The sequence below is a fragment of the Peromyscus maniculatus genome, chromosome 8 (genome assembly GCF_049852395.1).
Source record: "Peromyscus maniculatus bairdii isolate BWxNUB_F1_BW_parent chromosome 8, HU_Pman_BW_mat_3.1, whole genome shotgun sequence".
In the NCBI taxonomy this organism is placed as follows: Eukaryota; Metazoa; Chordata; class Mammalia; order Rodentia; family Cricetidae; genus Peromyscus; species Peromyscus maniculatus.
The window spans coordinates 58,707,501-58,731,200 of record NC_134859.1 but is presented as its reverse complement, the minus strand read 5'-3'; the positions used below and the strand labels follow the sequence as shown (position 1 = coordinate 58,731,200).

General features: G+C 39.4%; 1 protein-coding gene across 2 annotated transcripts in view; it reads right to left on the bottom strand.

The window, feature by feature from the left end:
* The window catches only part of Ube2g1 (ubiquitin conjugating enzyme E2 G1), an 86,652-nt gene that overhangs the window by 15,829 nt on the left and 47,123 nt on the right, over nucleotides 1–23,700 (bottom strand). For both annotated transcript variants that reach the window (XR_013041735.1, XM_006992205.4), the window contains exons 2-3: nucleotides 14,400–14,502; nucleotides 5,989–6,086 (exon numbers count right to left, since the gene is read on the bottom strand). Coding sequence is in view for 1 of the 2 variants with exons in the window: in XM_006992205.4 (XP_006992267.1) it covers nucleotides 5,989–6,086; nucleotides 14,400–14,502 (201 nt within the window). In the remaining variant the exon portion in view is untranslated. The remainder of the gene's footprint in view (nucleotides 1–5,988; nucleotides 6,087–14,399; nucleotides 14,503–23,700) is intronic.

The window sequence follows — 23,700 nt, the reverse complement described above, 5'->3', positions numbered from 1 at the left end:
TGACACTTTTTCCATAAATTTCCATAAATTTATTTTAAACTCAAGTTCAAAATAGTAACAGTCATTGGAGTAATTGGAGTAGAAATAAAAAAAATATTCTGAATTTCATAGGGGTTATATAAGACACAACTGTATCTTAAAAAGTAAATATTGTCAATCAAGATGTATGTAACTACTGAATTGAATTTATCATGCCCAATAGAATGAAAGATTAACTAACTGTGGTAGCTACTTTTGTTGCCAGGGTCTCCACTGTGCTAGCTGTAGTAAGCAATTATGAAATGGTAATCCCAGAAACAGTAGCAGCAGTGTGTGCCATTGTTATAACAGCAACAGCGGCAGTAGCAATGTCAAATTCTCTTCTGGATTGTGTGGACATCCACTGGCATGGATACAACTCCAGGAACATTGAACCACCAAGGCCTGTTTTTCTTGATCCCCAGCATGACTTTGGCTGGCAGCTCTTCTGGAGAATCCAATCTCATGGCTACAGTTCCTAGGCTTACATTAATGCTTGCCAAAGCTGGCCATATTGGGCTCTCAATCTCCATTGGCATCATCAGAAGGGTAGATTTTTTTCATGATGACCCATTAGGTCTCTGTCATGTTGGGCTTCAGGAGCAGCCACAGGGTGCGTTCAGTGCTCAGGAATCCAAAGAGGAACCTCATTGTCCTGAGGAAAGACATAAACCAAACTCCGGGGGCCACATCAACACTAGTAGTTATATACATCTCGATTGGCTTTGAAAATTAAAAATTTATAAACTCAAGTTCCAGTTGCTTTTGGGATACTATCTTACAAGGACTCCAACGTACAGTATGGCTCGATAAGGAGGGGAATGGCTCAGTTGCCTTTAGCCTACTGGCTATGGGTGAGATAGGACCTCTGTTGGTCTTTTCTGTATGGAACACACAGATTGCAAGCCCAGTGCTTTGGCAGCAATTAACCATGCAGCTCACACACGATTGAGCCAGTATGATAATGAGTATTCAGAGATGGGTAATGCCTGAGGGGAGCTCACCAACCTAAGACAGAGCGTCTGTGTGGCCTCGGCAGGCATCTCCATGACAGGTAAGGTGACCTGCTGACATCCCACACAACCCAAGTCAGAAGCTCACTTTTTAATAAAAGGGGGACCTGCAGGGCCCTGGCCCCGTTTTGGGTAACTGTTGCTTTGCTTGCGGGTCTTGACCTTGATATCCTCCCAATGCTAATTCCCTGCCAGGTTCCACCCTCCTGAATGCTTAAGGGAAGTTCCTTGTCTGTGTAACCTGAATAATGGGCGTTAACAGCTTAGATAAAGGATTGTAAAACATCAGTAGCGAACTTCTGCCCTCCGGAGTCCTCCCATTGTGCTGTAAGCCTGTAATTAAGACCTCCTACCCCCTTCAAGAAATGACATTCGACATTTAAAATTAAATATATATATAATTGAATGAATGCTGCGAATGTAATCTATGAACACCACAAATGTGATTAATATCATGAGTGTAATTTAAAAAGTAAATAAATAAAAAAGAAAAGAATAACCAGAGACAATGAGGAGACAGAAAAAAAAGTAAATATTGTCAAACAAAACAAAACAACACGACACAACAAAGTGCTGGGTGGCTTTCGCCTTTAATCCCAGCACTTAGGAGGCAGAGGCAGGCTGATCTCAGTGAGTTCAAGTCCAGCCTCATCTGGTCTACAAAACTAGTTCCAGGACAGCCAGGACTGTGTTACACAAAGAAAGCCTGTCTCAAAAGAAACCAAAAGCAAACAAACAAGTTCAGACCATCATAACACCCTATTAATAAAAGTAACCTTTCACAGTAAATTTCTTCTCACACACACACACAAAACTATTATTTCTTGAGGAATTTAGAAAACAAGTAAGACTAAATAAACGTTCTTAGTACAAAATATTTTGTTTGTTGTTTTTGAAAAAGGCTCACTCTGTAGCTGTCCCTGAACTGTTAGCAATCCTACTACCCCATCTCAGAGTCAAAGTTCATAGGGGGAATGAAAGGGTGTGTGTGTGTGTGTGTGTGTGTGTGTGTGTGTGTGTGTGTGTGTGTGTGTGTAATCCAACAAGTATTTCTACAAGCCCTACTGTAAAGCAGAATTACTCCTGACATGTAATCAAAATGACAGACAAGACCCCATGTCTTTATTTATACAAAACTTTGCTGTAACTGACGTTTGTCATTCTAACCCACTACCATAGCTTGTGAAATCCAATAAAATGGAATTAATAAAGATGCAAGAACAGTATTAAACACTGATATTTAAGCACAAAACTTTCTAATTATTATTATTTTGTTGTCCATTCTTATTACAAAATTAGGAGTTTTCTTTGAAAATATGGGATTAAATATTTATATGTAATTATATTGGAAGGAATCTATTTAAGATCAAGATTTGGAGGGGGAATGTAGGATGTATGTAGCTCAGAGGGAAGAGAATTTGCCCATCAAACATAAGCCTTGGCTCCATGTCCAGCATTCCATAAACCAGCCATGACAGCACATATTCATAAGTATAGGAAGATTAACAAGATTGAGAGCAGCCTGGAATACATAAGACTCCTGTATCAAAAAAAAAAAAAAATTATTAACTGAGTAAGAGAGATTACTCAATTGTTAAGAGCACTGGCTGCTCTTCCAGAGAACCTGAGTTTCATTCTCAGCACCCACGGGGCAACACAATCTTCTGAAATTGCAGTCCTAGGGTATACACTCACTTCTGGCCTCTGCAGGTACCAGGTGCAAGGACATACCTACATGCAGGCAAAACATCCATACAAATATACACATAGAATAAATTAACAGTAATAACAAAGTGTGGTGGCCCATGCCTTTAACTCCAGCACTTAAGGAGCAGAAGCAGGTGGATCTCTGAGTTCCATGCCATTCAAGGCTAGATGGATGGATGGATGGATGGATGGATGGATGGATGGATGGATGGATGGATGGATGGATGGATGGATGGATGGGTGGGTGGGTGGGTGGGTGGGTGGGTGGGTGGGTGGGTGGGTGGGTGGGTGGGTGGATGGGTGGATGGGTGGGCGGGTAGATGGATGGATAGATAGATAGATAGATAGATAGATAGATAGGCAGGCAGGCAGACAAGCAAGCAAGCAGACCCCATAATAATAACAATGATAATGACAATTTTAAAGAAAATGGTTTTTATGTCTGGTGGTGGTGGCACATGCCTCTGGAGGTAGAGGTAGGCAGATTTCTGTGAGTTGGAGGCCAGTCTGTCTATAGAATGAGTGCCAGGACAGCCAGGGCTAAAAACAAAACAAAATAAACAAGCAAAAAAGCCCTGTCTCAGAACCCCCACCCCCAAAAAATGGCTTTTAAAACCAACCATTAATCTAGAATCTTAAATCATTTTAGATTACAGTCTTTAGAATTTTAGTCTTATTTTCTTCCATCACTTCAGAAATAAGATTCATATCTATTATGAAACGTGTTGACAAGAATTTTATTTTTATTGTAATATATGCATAAGATGAAATTACAATTTCTAACATTTCTGTTAAGAATTAAATGCAATTATAATCAATCATTCATCTTCCTCAATTCAAACTGTGTATACAAACAACCTCCTCACTTTCCCCAACTCTTCGGTATCTAGAAATGCCCCTGTTCTTGCCATTTTAATTACTGAAGTATCTCATAGAAGCAGAATCACAGATCACACGTTTTTGTTCTTTTAAGTTTATCATATTTCAATTACCATAATGTCTTCAAGGTTCAGCCATTAAACGTTGGTGGAATACATTTCAGGTAGAGATCATGTTTCCATGACCAAAATTAGAATCATGCCTAATCACATTCCTCCCCCACCCGCCCACCCCAACAAGGTTTCTCTGTGTAGCAACCCTGGCTGTCCTGGAATTCACTCTGTAGGCCAAGCTGACCTCAGACTCAGAGATCTGCCTGCCTCTGACTCCCAAGTGCAGGGATTCAAGGCGTTCGCCACCACCACCACCAGGTCAAAATCACACTTTTAAAGACGTATGTCATTTATACATCCATCAGAAATGTGTGATGATGACATCATCACTGCCTTACTCAGGAGTAATGTTCTTCCATACTGATAATGTTTAAATTCTAGTGATCTCTGTCTGATTCAATTTACTTTTCCAAATACATTTTAGGTGACAACTATGATCTCTGTGAGATATCTATGGTAACCAACCCCCCAACCACCACCCCCGTCTACTTTTGGTGACTGTCCTGGATCTCGCTCTGTAGACCAGGCTGGCCTCGAACACACAGAAATCCACCTGGCTCTGCCTCCTGAGTGAGTGCTGGGATTAAAGGTGTGTGCCACCACTGCCTGCTAACTCTTTAGCTAGCTATACACTTAATATTTACACCTATTTTGCCAAAATGCTTGATTTCCCCATATAGTGTTTTGTCTGTTTGTTGCTTTTTTTCCCTTTCATTTCAACTTTCTTTAGAACTGGCTTTATTCCTCTATTCCTTTATTCAAATCCACGTGAAATCCTTTGAGGGTTGAGCATGGTGGTACACACCTTTAATCTCAGCACTTGAGAGGCAAAGGCACGTGAACTTCAGAGTTTAAGGCCTGCCTGGTCTACATAGGTAATTTCAAGCCAGTCAATGCTACACAGTGATAACCTGTCTCAAACAAGCAAACACACACACCAAACAAGTCCAAACTGGAATACATCTAAGCTGCAAACCATTATTTGCCATGTAATTTTTTTTTTGAAATTTATTACTATTGTATATATGTGCGAGCATGTGTACTATAGGCCTTGTGGAATGGTATCTCCACCTCAACATGGGCTCCAGGGATCTAACTCAAGTTACCAGCCTTACATGGCAACAACTTTTACTTACTGAACAATCTTACAAAGTATCCCCATAAAAACCCACCATACTATTCAACTATTTGAAGCATATAGTCTGTTTCTATCTAATACACTTTCTGAGTCATACACCAAATCACACTCAATTTTAGGAACTTTGATCACCCCCAAGAAACATTGTACAATTGACATTAACCGTTTTCCTCCCCTCCAAAATCTTCAACAGTCCTAAGCAACTATGAATATACTCTGAGTCTTCAGAGTGGAATATTCTAGAAATTTCATTTAAATGGAATTGTTAAATGACTGTTTCCATTTCCTCATTTCTTTGAAAAATTATTTTCCATGTATGAATATGCCTCTGTGTGACTATGCATGTGAAGACAGATACCAAAGGCATTGGATCATCTACATGTGGTTTTCTCAAACAGCTAATGAGTCCTTCAAATACATCTTTGGTGATGGAAGAACATTACAAACTTATCTGCTAAGCAATCTTCCATCCCCCAAAACACTCCACTTTTTTTGTTACCAAATCATGTTGCACTGTATGTATATGCAACATTTTGTTTATACTTTCAATGTTAGGCATTGGTTTTATTGATACTTTTTGGATAACATGAATAATGCTGCAATTTGATATGATTGTGAGATATATCTCTATAATTTTCTTTCATATATAGCTAGAAGATTACATACTTGCATCACCACCCATTTTATAAAAAGTTGAGGATCAAATCCAAGGCTTTTTGCAATCGAGGTAAGTACTCCACAAACTGAACTATATTCCCAACCCAGTGACCATTTTCTAAAAAGCTATTTTTTCGAAAAGCCTTATGGTAATGGCTCTTGCCTGTAATCCGAGCACTTGGCAGCATAAGGCAGAAAGATTACTAAAAGTTCAAGGACAGCATGAGAAACATAGTGAGGTTCAGGCTGACCTGGAACTCAAACTTGTCACACCTCATCTCCAGAAAAAGCAAAAACTTAAGTAAAGAAAAAGAAAGAAAATTTTTATATTTTTATATTTTATATCTATTTAGAGTCTAGTACAAGATCTGAAATCCCAAAGCAATCTCACTGAGATTATTGTGAAATCTTGAATCACAAATCATCTTATTTGCAAATGTGAAAGTAAAACTAGAAAACATACCATTTGGGTGCCAAATCTCTGTAATGAATTTCATTTTAGGAGGCCGGAGGGGGTAATCTTTTGGGAAAGTGAGATGAGCCTTAAAAACACCACCTTCGCTGGAAAAAATAGAAGAAAAACAAGTTCATGAATTTAAGTTATTCTTTACAGGTACACAGTCAATCAGACAGATAAACGTGTACAAGAGATAAAACAATAAAAAGGAAGAAAAAATAATTATGGTTCCCTGCAAATACAGTTTAATAAACTATCATAAATACTGCTTTGTTAAACTCTCCACAGGTTAGTAGAAATAAAAGGAATCATTGGAAACAGGTCTAGATCAGATTGCACTGGTATGCTGCAAGTCTTTTCAGTGCATGTCTTCAAATGAAATTCGGGGAGTTTAATCTTGTCTACATGATTCAAGTTGATTTTTCTATATTGGTTTCAAAATGATCATTTTTCTTTGTTCTGGCCATACCCATCAACCTCTTTCTCATCTCTAAGTTTAGGCACATTTTGTGGTTCCCCATCTGGGAGCAGACTGACACTTCTATTTATCTACTTGTTTATTCATTTCATCATGTAATAAAAATTCATTTGGTATGTATATGTCCATTAGGAGGAAGTAGTAAATAAAAAGGTCTCCCAAGGAGGTTTGATACTACTGACCTTACAAAGTGGTAACCTCTGCAATATTAATAATGTTCTCTGTACTGTCCAATATGATACCCACTAAGAAAATAAAATGTGGAGCATTTACTGGTTAGTTTTTACTATCCACTTGACCCTAGAACCACCTAGAAGAAGAAAACTTCAATTAAAAATTTTCCCATAGTGGTGGCACACGCCTGTAATCCCAGCACTCGGGAGGCAGAGGCAAGCAGATCTCTGTAAGTTCGAGGCCAGCCTGGTCTACAGAGTGAGTTCCAGGACAGGCTCCAAAGCTACAGAGAAACCCTGCCTTGGAGGAAAAATAAAAAAGGATTTTCTAGGGCTGGGTATGGTGTCATGCACCTTCAATCCCAGCACTGAGCAGAGGCAGGCAAATCTCTGTGAGTTCAAAGCCAGCCTAGTCTACAGAGCAAGGTCCAGGACAGGCTCCAAAGCTACAGAACGAAAAAAAATTTCCTGCATCAGATTAGACTGTGATGTCTGTGAGAGATTGTCATGACTGATAAATAATTGACATGGAAGGACCCAGTACACCGTGGATGGCAATCCCTGAGCAGATGAGTATAAGAACAATAGCTGGGAACTGTGGAGATGGCTCAGTTGGTTAAGAGCACTTGTTCTTGCAGAGGATGCAGATTTGATTCCCAGCACTCAAATGGCAGCTCACAACTGTGTGTGTGTGTGTGTGTGTGTGTGTGTGTGTGTGTGTGTGTGTGTGTGTACACAATAAATTAAGGATAACCTGTCAGCCTTAGGAAGCAAATGATACAATGGTAATATGCAAAAGTAATTAATTCTAGTACTTGAGATCAATGCTCAAGGTCCTCGTGCAATGTACTGGACTGGTAAAATGGCTTAGCAAATAAAGGCACTTGAGACACAAGCCTGACACCTGAGCTCCATCCCAAAAACCTGTTTTCTGACCTCCATATCTATGCTGTAGAGCACACACCCATATACATATTATGTAGGCTCACACTAACAAGTAATTTTTAAAAAGATGGGAACAGATGTTTGTATACTGACACAAAAATAAAAACACAACATTACATATAACAGTGATTAACTGTAGGATATAAGACATGGGATCCTTTACTTTGTGCTTTGCACATTTCAGGACATGTTGAAATTTTTTTTTAAGATTCATTTACTTATTATGTATACATAAGTGTTCAGCATGCAGGCCAGAAGAGGGTACCAGATCTCATTATACATGGTTGTGAGCCACCATGTGGTTGCTGGGAATTGAACTCAGGACCTCTGGAAGTGCAGCCAGTGCTCTTAACCTCTGAGCCATCTCTCCAGCCCCAACAGTGGCAAATTTTTTAATCATAAATATTTTTTTGCTTTTTTGTCTGAACAAATAAGAAAATTTAAGTTTGATAAAGAAAAGTAGGCCAGCAAGAGTCCTGTTTAGGTAAGGAACTGGTCACATAAGCATAGAAACCTGAGTTTCATCTCCAAAACTCAAGTAAAGGTAGAAGGAGAGAACTGACTCAACAAAGTTGTACTCTGACCACACACTTGCAATGTACAGCAAGCACACACAAATAGCAGTCTGTTTTGTTTGTTTGTTTTAAAGAGAAGGGGCTGGAGAGATGGCTCAGTGTCTGAAGAACACTGGTTGATATTCCAGGACCCACATAGAGACTAACAACAATCTGTTATCAGACACCCTACCCTCTTCTGGTCTTCATAGGCACTATATACTCATAGTGTATAAACATATATTCAGGCTCATACACATTAATGAGGGGTGTTATTAATATCAAATATTTCCAAATTGTAGAGAGGTAAGCTGGGGGCTCAGAGCTTAAATTTAAAAAAAAAAAAATCAAACTTGAGAAAAGCAGTAAGAAAAACTCCCTAAAAGATTAAATAGGGGCTGGAGATGGCTCAGAGGTTAAGAGCACTGGCTGCACTTCCAGAGGTCCTGAGTTCAATTCCCAGGAACCACATGGTGGCTCACAACCATGTATATAATGAGATCTGTTGCCCTCTTCTAGCCTACAGGCAGAACACTGTATACATAATAAATAAACAAATTTTTTAAAAAAAGATTAAATAGAAAAATGATAAAGTACAAGCACAATGAAGCAAGACAATCTGCATGGGAAAATTAACAGTTAAAGGTGGAGTTAGGGTGTGGTTGTACATGCTTGTCAACCCCAAACTTGGTAAGCTACAGTAAAGGTAATTCCAGAGAGTTCAAGGCAAACCTAAGCCACACAGTAAGGACCAGACTAGCCTGAGAAACAGCAACATCTAAGCTTTTTTTTTTTTTTTTTCCTTTTCTTTTTTGAGGGGAGGTGTTAAGAGGAAGCTGGACATAATACAAATTTAGGGCTTTAAAAAGGGGAGAAAATCCAATCGAACTTGTTTCCAAAGCCATAGGAGAGCACTAGTGGAAAGATAACTAGGAATATGAGAGATCCTCCTCCAATACATAGCAAGTTATTGAAGGCCAGCCTGGGATACATAAGAGCCTTCCTCAAATACTAAGTCATCAGAGATTAGAATTGGGTGTGGCGATGGGGGGGGGGGAATAACGGTAGTAGGAATGATTTAGAGCTGGGGAAATGACACAGAGGTTAAAAGAACTTATTGCCCTTGCAAAGGTTCAGTTTTCAATCTGTCAGTAGTCCAGCATTTGCCTAGGATTCTGAACCTGTTTTGTTTCCAAATATTACATGCAGAAGAAAACTTTTTGGGGGAGGGGTCATCAAGGCAAGGCTTCTCTATGTAGCTCTGACTGTCCTAGAATGTGATCTACTGACCAGATCAGCTTCAAAAACCTGCATCTGCCTCCCAAGTGCTGGGATTAAAGGCATGTGCCACCGTGCCTGGATAAGAAAATCTAGATAGCACTAGAAAAACTCAATATTGGATACAAGAGTAATAAAAACTTACACTAGGTGAAGATGAGTAAAAGGACTAAATAAATGCTCAGAATTATCACTCTTAAAGCGACACTTGAACGTACAAGCCACTGACTGCATACTGTAAATAGTATGTGGAGTGCCCTCTAGTGACTAAATTAGTGACACCATCACAAAATAGCACATCACATTTTTACAGAATTTTGCAGTAGTACTTTTTCTGAGCTGACATCTCAGGCCATTTTATGGTGGTAAACTGACTGCTGAGGTTAAAGTATTACTCAAATCCATGCTAATTTATTTTCAATCCTTCCATCCTCTTCACACTACTGAAACTACAGGATCACTTCCTTGCACTTAAGTCAATAAACACTCTTCAAGAACTTAATATTCTATAAAGCACTTAGAGTTAGCAGCCTTGTGAACATCATTGTAAGTCCATCAACTTTTCCTTATCTTTCTTTCAAGACAGTGGTTCTCAACCTTCCTAAAGCTGAGACCCTTTTATACAGTTCCTCATGCTGTGTTGATTCCCAACCATAAAATTATTTTCATTGCTACTTCATAAACTGTAATTTTGTCATTCTTATGGATCATAATATAAATACGATATGCAGGATAGCTGATATGCAACTGCTATGAAGGGGTCCTTCAACCCACAGGGGTGCGATCCAAAGGTTGAGAACCACAACACATTGGGGTTTCCCCCCAACATTTTGGGTGTGCTCTTTCTCTAAGCCTTTTCCCTACCATGTGGTTGGTTGCCTGCCATGTGGCTGACCTCTGTGCCAGCTTAAATGGCTTTTTTTCTTCTCTCCTCCATTAAGAAGCTATTAAAATTTACAGTTTGTCTGACCTGGGGTTTTTCTTCAAACTTTAATAAAATTGTTCCAGTGGCCTCCTCCCCCCAAAATTAACATTCTAAAAGGCCACATTTACTAAGTCTTTTCTCTCCACCCATTCTCCTTACACCTTTAAAGCTACTTTCTTGGGACCTGTCTCAAGTACATATTCTCTTCCCTGAAAAAGGGCTACAGGTTTCAGTAAAGCAATGAAGTGGTTAGTGTCTTGTTAACAAGTCCAACGTTGCCACAAATGTGACAACTATTCACATTTCAACAGCCAACACTTTTAGAAATATACAGCGAGAAATACATTTAAAAAACATGCAATAGGAGCTGGGTAGATAGCTCAGCAGTTAAGAACACTTTTTGATTCTCTAGAGGGATCAGGTGGCTCACAACCACCTTAAAGTCCAGTTCCAGGAAAATCTGACAAGTTCCACTCGTGAGAAACAACTCCACTCCCATGCACATACTTACACCCAGATATGTGCACATAATTAAAAATAATAACAACAAATCCTTTAAAACAAACAAACAACATAACAGTCGGGGTTGGGCTACACATACACGGGGTGAAGGGGAGCACGCAAATTAAAAGAATAGCTTGGGGCTGGAGAGATGGTTCAGAGGTTAAGAGCACTGACTGCTCTTCCAAAGGTCCTGAGTTCAATTCCCAGCAACCGCATGGTGGCTTACAACCATCTGTAATGAGATCTGGTGCCCTCTTCTGGCCTGCAGGGACACATGTAGACAGAACACTGTATACATAATAAGTAAATAAATCTTTTTTAAAAAAGAATAGTTATTAACTAAAATGGTATTACAAACATGATTTGGTTTTGAGACAGGGTCTCACTATGTAGACCTGCTGCCTGATGCTGAGATTAAAAGCTTGCACCAAATGCTCAAAATAGCTATCTTAAAAAACCCAGGAAGTGTATGTGACACATTCATTAACCAGCTACTAATACATGCCACAAATATATAATACATGTAAGAACAAAAAATTCAGTGAGGCCATAAGAGCTGAATGAAGCTTAGGCATGGATTCCTAAATAGTGCTCTACAAGGACTTGGTTTAGGAGAATGTCTCTCATTTCAGTTATACTGAGGGTAAATAGATTACTATCATCAGACTGTTCCTATGTCTCCCCTTGAGGCACTGTGCCTGGGGAAAAAAAAAACAATATTTTAAACCCAGAAGAATAAACATAAAGAACAGACCAGAACTGTGTTAGGCTCATAGACAAGGTTAGTAAGAAATTTACCTCAAATAACAATGTAAATGTGAGGGGGTATTTCTAAAAAGGTTTCCAGTGGCTACTGGCAGCAGGACTCTAATGCCATGGCATAATCAAATTCACTTAAATAAAACTGCAAAACTGATGAATGCAAATGTTGTATGAAATTCTGTTTGTGTTCTGACAAATAAAGCTTGCCTGGAGATCAGAGGGTGAAGCTAGCCACTAGTAAACCATAGAAGCCAGGCAGTGGTGGCACACACCTTTAATCTCAAGACTCGGGAGAAGGAAGCAGGAAGTTCAGAAGTTCAAGGCCACCCTGGGCTACACAAGGCTGAACCAGTCTAAAAAAAAAAGAGCCAGGCAGTGGTGACATATGCCTTGAATCCCAGCACTAGGGAAGTAGAGACAGGAATAGAAGATGGGTGGAGACAGGATCTCGGTCCATTCAGTCCAAAGATTTGTAGACAGGACACTCATTCAGTCTCAAGATTCTTACAGGCAAGAAGTCTCTCTAGTGTCTGGATTCTCTGATCTTTCAGCTTTCATCCTGATATCTGACTCCAAATTTTAATTGTTAAGACTAAATAGGATCGCACTTCAAGCAAATATATTTCATATAAATATATGAGCAACAATTCTGATTGCTAATGGCTATAACAAAGTCTGAACCACCTTTTCCCAAATATAAAACACGAACATTACTTTGTTTTAACTTCTTTTCTCTCTTTTCCACCTTGTTTTTGAGGCAGCTTCTCTCTCGTTTCTGCCACAATGTATTCTACTACTCCAAGCTCCACCAACCCCACAGTTCCCCTGAGTTTTCTTGAGTGAGAGTAGCAGGAAATATTAGATAGAAGGATTTAGAGTGTGGAGATAAACAAGATAGAAAATAAAGGATAGCCTCGAGAGGGCCTGGAACCTATTCCAATGGGCCCTGACTGTCTCTGCCCCAGGGTACTTACAGAAAGGCCAAGGGATGGAGCAAAAGACCTACCCCCAGCACAGCCAAGTGCAGACCATCTCAGATACCTGCACTCAGGCCCGTGGTACAATCCTCTCTATGCGGATCTGCTGGGTAACGCCATCAGGAACCTGAAAATGGGCTCCAACAAACTCTTCGTTTTTTTTTTTTTTTAAATACATTTTTTTACCAGCTGTTCGAGGTAGGTAGAAAACATCTACTTGAGCATGGGGGTAGGTGGGAGTTGATACATTCAAATAATGGCCTTCTTTATACCAACTCAAGGAGTGTAGTCCCAAAGAACTATCCTTATCACTGCTTGGTTACATAACTTTGAGAAAGTCACCTCATTTCCCTCATTGATTCAACAACTGGCAGTCAGTTATTTTATGTCCTATAAAAGTCTTATAAACTAGAGGGTCAGAACCTTTTTTTCCCCCTGAATGTATTCTGTGGAGACTAGGTTAAAAAATTACTAAAATAGACCTTGAAGTTCCCTTCAGTCTTCTTAAGACACAGATATACAGAATACATCCTATGTAAAAATCTTGGGGCTAGAGAGATGGCTCATCAGTTAAAAGTACTGGCTTTTCTTTCTTTCTTCCTTTCTTTCTTTTTAAATATTTTATCTTATTTTATTTTTATGTGCATTTGTGTTTTTGTCATGCATGTCAGGGTCCCCTGAAACTGGAGTTACAGACAGGTGTGAACTGCCATGTGGGTGCTAGGAATTGAACTCAGGACCTCTGGAAGAAGAGTCAGTGCTCTTACCCCCTGAACCATCTCTCCAGCTCCTCTCCAGGCTTTTTTTGCAGGGGCTCTAGGTTCAATTCCCAGCAACCACATAGCCATCTGTAACTCAAGAGGTTCCATGCTATCTTCTGGCCTCCTCAGGTACCAGGCACACACACACAGTACACAGACATACATGCATACAAAACACCCACACACATAGAAAACAATTGATCGATTCAATTAAACAAAAAAAGAAAAACTCTGTTTAAAAGGGAAAAAAAACAGAAATCTGCAGTCTTGTTCTTTAACAAATGATAAGGCATTAAGAACAGTAAAACTGAGGCTGGAGAAATGGTTCAGGTGGTTAAGAGCACTGGCTGCTCTTCCAAAGGACTGGATTAAATTCCCAGCACCCGCAAAGCAGCTCACAACTATCTGTAATGCCAAGATCTGACACCCTCATATAGACATGCATGCAGGCAAAACATCAATGCACATAAAATAAAAAGAACAGTAAAACTAGCCAGGCAGTGGTGGTGGTGCATGCCTTTAATCCCAGCACTCAGGAGGCAGAGGCAAGGGAAGGCCTGATCTACAAAACAAGTTCCACAACAGCCAGGACTGTTACATGGAGAAACCATGTCTCAAAAAAACAAAAGAAAAAGCTTTTTCATAACAAATTTATTCCAGCATCAAGAGTATGTCAATTGTGAAACTGTACTTTTTTTTTTTTTTTTGGTTTTTTGAGACAGGGTTTCTTTGTGTAGCTTTGTGTCTTTCCTGGAACTCACTTGGTAGCCCAGGCTGGCCTCGAACTCACAGAGATCCGCCTGGCTCTGCCTCCCGAGTGCTGGGATTAAAGGCGTGCGCCACCACCGCCCGGCGAAACTGTACTTTTAAAAACAGTTTTTAGACATTAGAGCTTCAAGCATAACACAAAGGCTCTAAATATTATCAAATTTATGTAAGACAAATGATATTAGATCAACCATTTTGGTTACTCCTTTAAAAAAAATTTTATTTTCAAAATTAAGTTTTAATTCTAGTTAAAGAAGTAACTATTTGAAGATGTCAGTTCCAGTATACTTACTAAAGTGTATCTGGAGGACCAATAATAAGGACTTCCCATCGATAGAGGTCATTGTCGTCTATTAAACCTGCTGAAAAGCCTTCCACTGGATTTTTGTTGAGTTCTGTGGAAAAAGAAAATTTCAATCAAAACTTTAAAACAGTTTTTCTCCAACAAGTAAATTACAGAACACACACATAAAAAAGTCGTTAACTATGAAAACTATAAAAATGCTGCCTTATGACATCTCCATACTACAAGCCACGGGTACAGCAAACTATCCAGATGGAATTGTACCGTCTTCCTACATCTACCCTAAGTTCCAACCACGGTCTTAGCATTCTAGGTAGGCTTTCAGAAAGCCTGTAAAGATGCAAATAACTAAGGCTGATTCTCCAGATATTTTAGTTCAAAGAAAACCCAAAGTCAAATCAAATCAAGAATGGCAAGTTTTTGCTTTAGCCTTTACAATTCCTTTATAAAGAACCAAAAGCACCTTTGCATTGGAACTGCTACATTTTACCAACTCTTATTTACACTAGCAACTATCTATCTGCCATGATGCCTCTAAGGTACACACATCTCCAGATGGAGTTCTTGTGTGGACCATAAGTCTCTGAACACAAAGAGAGAAGAGGCCCCATCTTTTCTGCTCGTGTGTGTTGACCTCTCTGTCTGCCACAGCTTTCAACAGGAAAGCTGTGCCTACAGAAATAGCAATGGCATTATGAGATTTTTCTCTTCTAAATAGTGCTTTGGCATGGAGAGTGGATAATGAAGACAGAAAATAATAGAGACAAGGAACTAGCAAGATGGAGAAACAAAGGCCAAAAAGGATCATCAAAGAGCAGGTATGGAGTAGAAAACCTTAAGAGGTTAGAGAAAGGGCTTAATAAAATAATGACTTATTGGTAATGGGCATGACACATGAGTTTTTTAAATAAACTATATAATTTGATGAATTTTAATATACTATCACCTTTAAAGCCACCATCACAATCATGATAATGAATATAAATGTGCATGTATGTATATATCAGTCACCAGAAAAACTATCAATTATTTTATCTGTCAAGAAAGCTGAGGGCTGAGTGATTCAAATTGGGCAGTAAGGACAAAACATGTGAAAGAGTAGTTCAGAAAGGACCTGCCAGAAATCTAAACGGGTACATGATTCTCATATAGCACTTGCTATCATTCTGAAGATAGGCCATCTAATAAAGGAAGTAAGGGTAATTAATACAACACATTATCTTTTTGAGCAGTCAATGGTGGTGTTAGTTCAACAACTATAATTTCATACGCTGATATCAGATCCATCTTCATTTTTCAACCTATTTCAACTTGGAATCACTTAGGAGACACACCTCTGGTGCATGTCTGAGGATGTTTCCAAAACAGTTTAACATGGAATGTGGTTGAAACCATTCCATGGATTGTGCCCAAGCAGCAACATGTCAGCAGACCGGTAACGCCATGGCCACATGGCAAAACATAGATTAATGGAAATAAGTTCATTTAAGATGAAAGAGCTAACCAGCAAGAAGCCTGAGCCATAGACAAACAGTTTGTAATTAATGTAAGCCTCTGTGTGTTCTCTTGAGACCCAGAGGCTGCGGAATACAGGAAAACGTCTAACTACAGTTCCAAGGCTGCATAAAAACAAAAAAAGGAGACAGCTAGCAGAGTACTAGGATTCATACTCCCTCCCATCACCTTACCGCTGTCACACTTCAGCTATTACACTTTCCCAGGCATGATGGAAACTACACAATAAACACACTTGATGAAATATAAACTGAAATAAATATTTCTTCCTTAAGTTGTTTTTAATCAATTATTTTGTCACAGCAACAAGTAACCAATGTATACTTCAACATGCCCCCACCTCAAAAAAAAAAAAAAAAAAAGTTAAAGTCAAAAATTAAACTATATTTTAAGACAGGTAAACTTTTCCTGACTTTGAACAGATCTTTACAAATCAAATAAGCAAACAGATAAAATCAGTACTTTATTTTAAAACGCCAATTTTGTGTTTTCACTTTTGAATAGTTTCCCCCACCCCAATGGTTTTTCAGAGCCTGTCCTGGAACTCACTCTGTAGACCAGGCTGGCCTGCAACTCACAGAGATCTGCCTGCTTCTGCCTCCCTAATGCTGGGATTAAAGAAATGCACCACCACGCCCAGCTTGAATAAGGTTTTAAAGATACCATTAAGATATGAACCATACTTCAATCTTATTATGTTTATGCATACTATCTTTCACTAATTCCCAACTATGTTGCAGGCTACTAGGAAAGAATACGCATATGTACTTTACTGTTGACAAGAATTTGGTATAGTGAAGGCACAAGGATTATATACACGAGTTACCTCATTTCCAATCTTTTCAGCTATACTATCTGTTTAGTGGTCCACTGGGATCCACCTGTGCCCTCCAGTGCTGGGGCTACATGCATTACTGCACCAAGCTTTTATATGGTGTGGGGCTCCAAACTCAGTCCTCAAGCTTCCACCTTGAGCACTTCACTGAGGCTGATTATCTCCTGATTATCTCATTATTGCATTTCTCAGCAGACGTCTAGTGAAATTTTATAATCTATGTAAATTTGGAAATTGCCATATAAGTACAAATTATCCTTGAAAACTTAGCACTGCTTCTCACTTTTGTCAATGTACCCTAAATTCTGAAACATTTGCACACACTTTCCATGTTTTTTAACCAGCATGATATTGCTTATTCCATTGCTTATTTCATATAAATAATGTAAAGGCAAGGCAGAAAAATGTCCAGTATCTATCTCACTTTTAGCAGGGTTTGCCCCTGGTAGGGACTGTTAGGTACAGATGCATGACCATCATCATGTCGTCATGATGATTCCTTCAAAGTTTAGCTCAAGTACTACCCTCCTGTCTCTGAGGCCTTTCTTAAATAGTTTACTAAATAATCTTTGACTTCTGCTAAAAATCCTATTCATGTAGTTTCATCCTATACTGTATTACCTAGCATTTGACTATCAAGGGTTCATTAGTTCCAGAAAAATACATATAGTTCCAGAAAAATACATAAGTGATGACAATGTGTAATAGATGCTCTAAAAGTAATACCAGAAATCAGGGTAAAAGCAGTACAAAAGAAGGGCATATAACAATCATGAATAGCCAGAAAAGAAGCTTGTATGATGGCAGACACCTATAATTCCAGAACTTTAGAGGCAGGAAGAACTACACAAATCTGAAGCCAGCCAGGTTTATAGTGACATCCAGTCTCAAAAGTAAAAGAAAGACAACCAGGCACAATGGGGCATACATGTTTTATTGGGGCAAGGGAAGCAGAGGTAGGTGGCTGTCTCTGAGTTCCAAAATGACCACAGCTACATAGTGAAGCCCTGCCTCAAAGGGAAAGAAGGAAGGGTGAAAGATTTTTATAGAACAATATCTACAATGAAGAGCTGGGCCTATGACGGAACAAAGAGGCACAAATGAAACAGGACAAAATGGCAAAAGCTAAAAAGTAAAAACTCCTTGTTAGCCATATTCTTTCAACTTCATCCATGGGGCAATGATAACCCTTGGAAGAGTTGGGGACTGTTTGTTTTTATTATGCATTATTATTATTATCCTGCCTCCCTAGTGCTGGGATTAAAGGTATGCACCACCAACACCAAGTTAGAGATCCATCTTGATAGCAGATTCCCTCTGAATCTCCCATCCCCACCCCCTCCCCATTTTTTGTATGTTTCTACTTTTCTCTTTCTTTTCTTTCTTTTTGGTTTTTCGAGTGGGGTTTCTTTGTGTAACCTTGGCTGTCCTGAAACTTGCTCTGTAGACCAGGCTAGCTTTGAACTCACAGAGATCTGTCTACCTCTGCCTCCTGAGTGCTAGGATTAATCATCATGTCTTTATAATTCCTTCAAAGTTGTATACCACCACTGCCCAGCACGCTTCTCGTTTTCTGAGGCAGAGTCTCACTATGTAGTCCAGGCTAGCCTTGATTTTTGTAATCGTGCCTCATCTTAGAAAGAGTTGTAATTACAGAAGTATACCACTATGTCTGATTCATTGAACTGTTTAGGAAACAGATATTTTGTCTAAATATTATGTAGTTACTCTTTTTTTTTATTATGTAGTTACTCTTAATATATGGTTTATCAAAATAATTTTCCACTTTAAGCCACAGGAATTGGCACACATCTAGTTACTATAACTACCAAAAGCATTCCTTTCCTCAATCTTCATTAATTAATCAATATTGGAAAAATATCAGTGGTTGTCTGAATAAGAATGGCCCTCATAGGCTCATGTTTGAATATTTGGTTCCCAGTTCATGGAACTGTTTGGAAAGTATTAGGAGGTGTGGCCTTATTAGAGAAGGTGTGTCACTGGGGGTGGGCTTTGAGGTTAGCTCCGTATCTCCTGTCTCCTGCTTGCTATTCAAGATTTAAATTCTCAGGTGTTCCTGCTACTGTGCCTTTATTCCACCATTATGAATCCTAACAACCCTCTGGAACTAACGCTAAGACCAATTAAACACTTCCTTTATAAGCTGACTTGGTCATGGTGGGTTTTTTGTTGTTGTTGTTGTTGTTGTTGTTGTTTGTTTGTTTGTTTGTTTTTCCGAGACAGGGTTTCTCTGTGTAGCTTTGCGCCTTTCCTGGGACTCACTTGGTAGTCCAGGCTGGCCTGGAACTCACAGAGATCCACCTGGCTCTGCCTCCCGAGTGCTGGGATTAAAGGCGTGCGCTACCACCGCCCGGTGGTCTTGGTGTTTTATCACAGCAATAGGAAAGTAACTAAGACAGTGATATACCAACAAACAACTGCAAAGATTCTATTACATATCTACTACAGATTTTTAAGATCCATCAATCTAATCATCTTTATAGATTTATAATCAACATTAAAACTGCTTACAATTAGAATATTTTTCTTTAGACTGAGTAAGTCATAGGCTACAGAGAGCTGACTTTCTAACCAAAAAACATGTGGAACATGGAGAAGACAAGCAAAACTAATCCAACACAGTATAAGTAAAGGCTTTCCAATATTCTACCAAAAGGATTTGCTTGAAAAAATTTATGGCCACATTTCCTACCACCTGCAATATTACATCTTGCTTATACACCCTGACCATGGTATGCCAGACCCTGATATACCATCTCTCTGGTTAAATAAAGCTGCTCTGCAGGATCTCCATGACACAGGGCAACAACAGGATATCCAAGAGGAGTCCTGGTACGAATCCAGTATTGATAGTGTAGCAGATGCCAGAAGCCTCGAACCAGACTAATGACTCATTGCAATGAAAGTTTACAAGTAAAGCTGTTTGGGCAAAAGGGCAGACTGGGTGACAGACCATGACACACCACAGCTTCTATAGTGAGATGGAATTTTTTGTTTTTTAATTTTCACTTTTTAAATTTTTTATCACTTTTTTTATTTTTTATTTGATTTTGGGGAGAGGTTGCAACATCAGAGAGTGGATATGAAGGGCCAGGGAGATGAGTGGGATTAGGGTGCATGTGAAATTCACAAAGAATCAATAAAAAGTTTAAAAAGTTGCTCTATTGCTAAAGTTATCTAAATGTTCTATCTTCCTACAAACTTAAATAAGTTTTATACTTTCTAAACATGTACCAATGAATACATGTTTGTTTCATATTAAGCCCTTGGTATGTTGCAGCTTATGCTTAAATACAACATCATCAGAATGCTTCTCTGCTGAGATTTGATACAGCAGGAATGCCTAGGGACAGAAAACTCCTAACACTATATAGTCTGACATTCCAAGTCTCCTTAGCCTTGTCAAATTAAGTGATTTCTTTTTCTCTTTAGTTTCATTTTTCTTATCAATAAAGTAAAATAAAACCCTTAAGCCGGGCGTTGGTGGCGCACGCCTTTAATCCCAGCACTCGGGAGGCAGAGGCAGGCGGATCTCTGTGAGTTCGAGGCCAGCCTGGGCTACCAAGTGAGCTCCAGGAAAGGCGCAAAGCTACACAGAGAAACCCTGTCTCGAAAAAACCAAAAAAAAAAAAAAAAAAAACCCTTAGTAGTGTTGCAAAACAGAAAAAAGGTGTGTGTGTGTGTGTGTGTGTGTGTGTGTCTAACTGCTTGAGTCTCGGAGACAAAGGCCAACAGCTGGTGATTTCAACTGTTCACCACTTTATTATTTGAGACAGAGTCTCTCACTGAACATAGAGCTCCCGGATTGGGCTAAGCTGCCTAGCCAATGAGCTCCACTGCTCAATTCAGTTTCACTCCTGCAACATAGGCTTAAAGACATGCAACCAGACTTGAAGTGCCTGCAGGGTATCCAAACTGGGGTCCTCTCATGCTATTTATTGTCAGAGCCATTTCCTCATCAAAGAAAAACAACACTGTTGTGCAAAATACTGTCCTATCTTAGGGTTTAGTAAATGTTATCTATCATCTTCCTATAGTCTATGAAATACAATGTTTTTTTTAAAGATTTATTTTATTTATTATGTATATAGTGTTCTGTCTGCACATATCCCTGCACACCAGAAGAGAGCACCAGATCTCATTACAGATGGTTGTGAGCCACCATGTGGTTGCTGGGAATTGAACTCAGGACCTCTGGAAGAGCAGTCAGTGCTCTTAAGCACTGAGCCATCTCTCCAGCCCCCAATGTTCTTTATAATCTCAAGATTATAGCTCCCCAACTATATATTATAGCTCAAACCTATAGCTCCCCAACCCTCTTTGAGATAAATACTAGCCAACTCCAAACATCAACCAAACTATTTCTTTTTTCTATAATTCATCTTTAAAAAAAAAAAAAAAAAAAGGCATGCACTGGTGTTTTGCCTGCATGTATGTCTGTGTGAAGGTGTTGAATCCACTGGAACTGGAGTTACAGACAGTTGTGAGTTGCCATGTGGGTGCTGGGAATTAAACCCAGGTCATCTAGAAGAGAAGCCAGTGCTCTTAGCTACTGAGCCATCTCTCCAAACCCCAAAACTATGTGTTTCTAATGAGAATTGCTACAAGCCCCTCCCTGAGTCATAGCCCATAAGGAAAATGTGCCATTAAAGACTAAGCTGTCAAAAATTACAGCTGCAATCTATAGGGGAAAATTCACATAAGAAAATGAAGCCCCTGCCTGGGCTGTGGCAGCACACACCTTTAATCCCAGAGGCCAATGGATCTCGGAGTTCCCCTGGTCTAGAGTGAGTTCTAGGACAGCCAGGGCTATACAGAGAAACGTTTCAGAAAAAAAAGGAAAAAGATTAAAAAGAAACCCCAAGAGGAACAAGCAAAGGAAGAAACAAGAAGAGAAGTCAGAACAGAATTCTGGTCTGCTATATTTGGTATTGTTTCTATCCCCAATAATTTTGGTTAAGGACAAATTTCCTTTTTCCCTAAACTTAATTTCAATTTCTGTCACTCCCAAACAGAAGTGTTTTGTATTACATGGCTGGCTTTTTTTCTTGTTAAAAAATGACAGGGCCTCTCTGTATAGCCCTGGCTATCCTGAAACTAGGCAGAGGAAGGTGGATGTTCAGAACCAGCATGATTTACAAAGTGAGTTCGAGGACAGCCAAGGCTGTTACACAGAGAAACCTTGTCTCCAAAAATAAAAATAAATTAAAAAAAAAATCATTTATCATCTAGTAACATACCTAAAACCCTAGGAAGGCTTCAGAAAAAGTCTCAAATTATAGCAACATAAGGTCTTTTTGGGGGGGGGCAAGATTTGCTCCCCCACCCTGTGCATGAGTGCTTTGTCTATAAGTATGTAATGTGCACCAAAGTGCATGTCTGATGCCATGGAGGCTAGAAGAGAGCACTAGGTCACCTGAAACTAGAGTTAGAGGTGATTTTGAGATACCATGAGGGTATGAGGAATGAAACCCAGGTCCTCAGGAAGACCAGCCAGTGTTCTTAATTGCTGAGCAATCTCTCCAGGGGTAAAGAACACATTTGAAAACAAGGGATCTTAAAGGCAAGCTTAAAAACAAAAAACAACAACAAAAAGCTGAGCATGATGTTTCCACCCTGTTGTTCCAGGAGCTGTCAAGAAGATGCAGGAGAAACATGAATTTGAGACAACTTGAGTATCATAGTGAAATCCCAATGCCCTGGGCTATTCAATTATACCATGTTTTAAAACGACAGAAAAGTTCCAAGTATGATTTTACACACCTATGGTTAATGTAAGTGGCTTTGAGGCCTACTGGAGCTATATGGTAATGATGCAGGATAGAGGGGAAATTATGGTGACATAAGAATAAAGAGAAAACCTTGTCGCCCTGGTTGAAAAGCAAAAACTCCATCACAATTAACAAAAGCTTGTTTTAAATACTGCTACATAGCTTTGTACACAGAAATTTTGTATTAAAACAGCAAGGGCCCAGGCTTAATTTCTGAATGTTCACGATTTTGGGTAATGCCTCTCCTTTTCTCAGACAGCGTCTAAGAAGAATCTTGTGCTGGCTAGTTTTTTGTTTTTGTTTTTGTTTGTTTGTTTGTTTGGTTGGTTGGTTTTTGGTTTTTCAAGACAGGGTTTCTCTGTGTAGCTTTGGAGCCTGTCCTGGAACTCACTCTGTTATTTCGAGGTAGTCCAGGCTGGTCTAGAAATAACAGAGATCCGCCTGCCTCTGCCTCCCGAGTGCTGGGATTAAAGGTGTGAGCTACCACCACCCGGCATGTGCTGGCTAGTTTTCTATCAACTTGACACAAGCTAGAGTCATCTGAGAGGAGGAAGCCTCAATTGAGAATATGCCTCCATAATAAAAATCAGACTACAGGCAAGCCTGTAGAGCATTTTCTTAATTAGTGATTGATGGGGGATGACCCAGTCCACTGTGGGTGAGGCCATCCCTTGGCTGGTATTCCTGGGTTCTATAAGAAAGCAGGCTGAGCAAGCCATGTGGAGCAAGCCAGTAAGCCTTTGCATCAGCTCCTGCCTCCAGGTTCCATTTTGCTTAATTTCCTGTCCTGACTTCCTCCAATAATGAACAGTATAAGCCAAATAAACCCTTTCCTCCAACTTCTTTGGTCATGATGTTTCATCACAGCAAAAGCAACTCTAAGACAAACCTCAAACATAACTGTTTACAGTAAAGATATTCTAACTTCCAGTGTTCCTGTGGGATGGATTGTATTTTATCAATTGTAATCCTACAAGGTGACTGTCCCACAGGAACCACTTTGTGACTGATCGAGGCTTCAATCCCCACCAAAAGTTCTATATATAACTAGTATGTCTTCTGAGCACATCTTTTTCTAACTCTTATGCTTAAACCTGTAAATATACGTTTACTAGGGGCTGGAGAGATGGCTCTGCGGTTAAGAGCA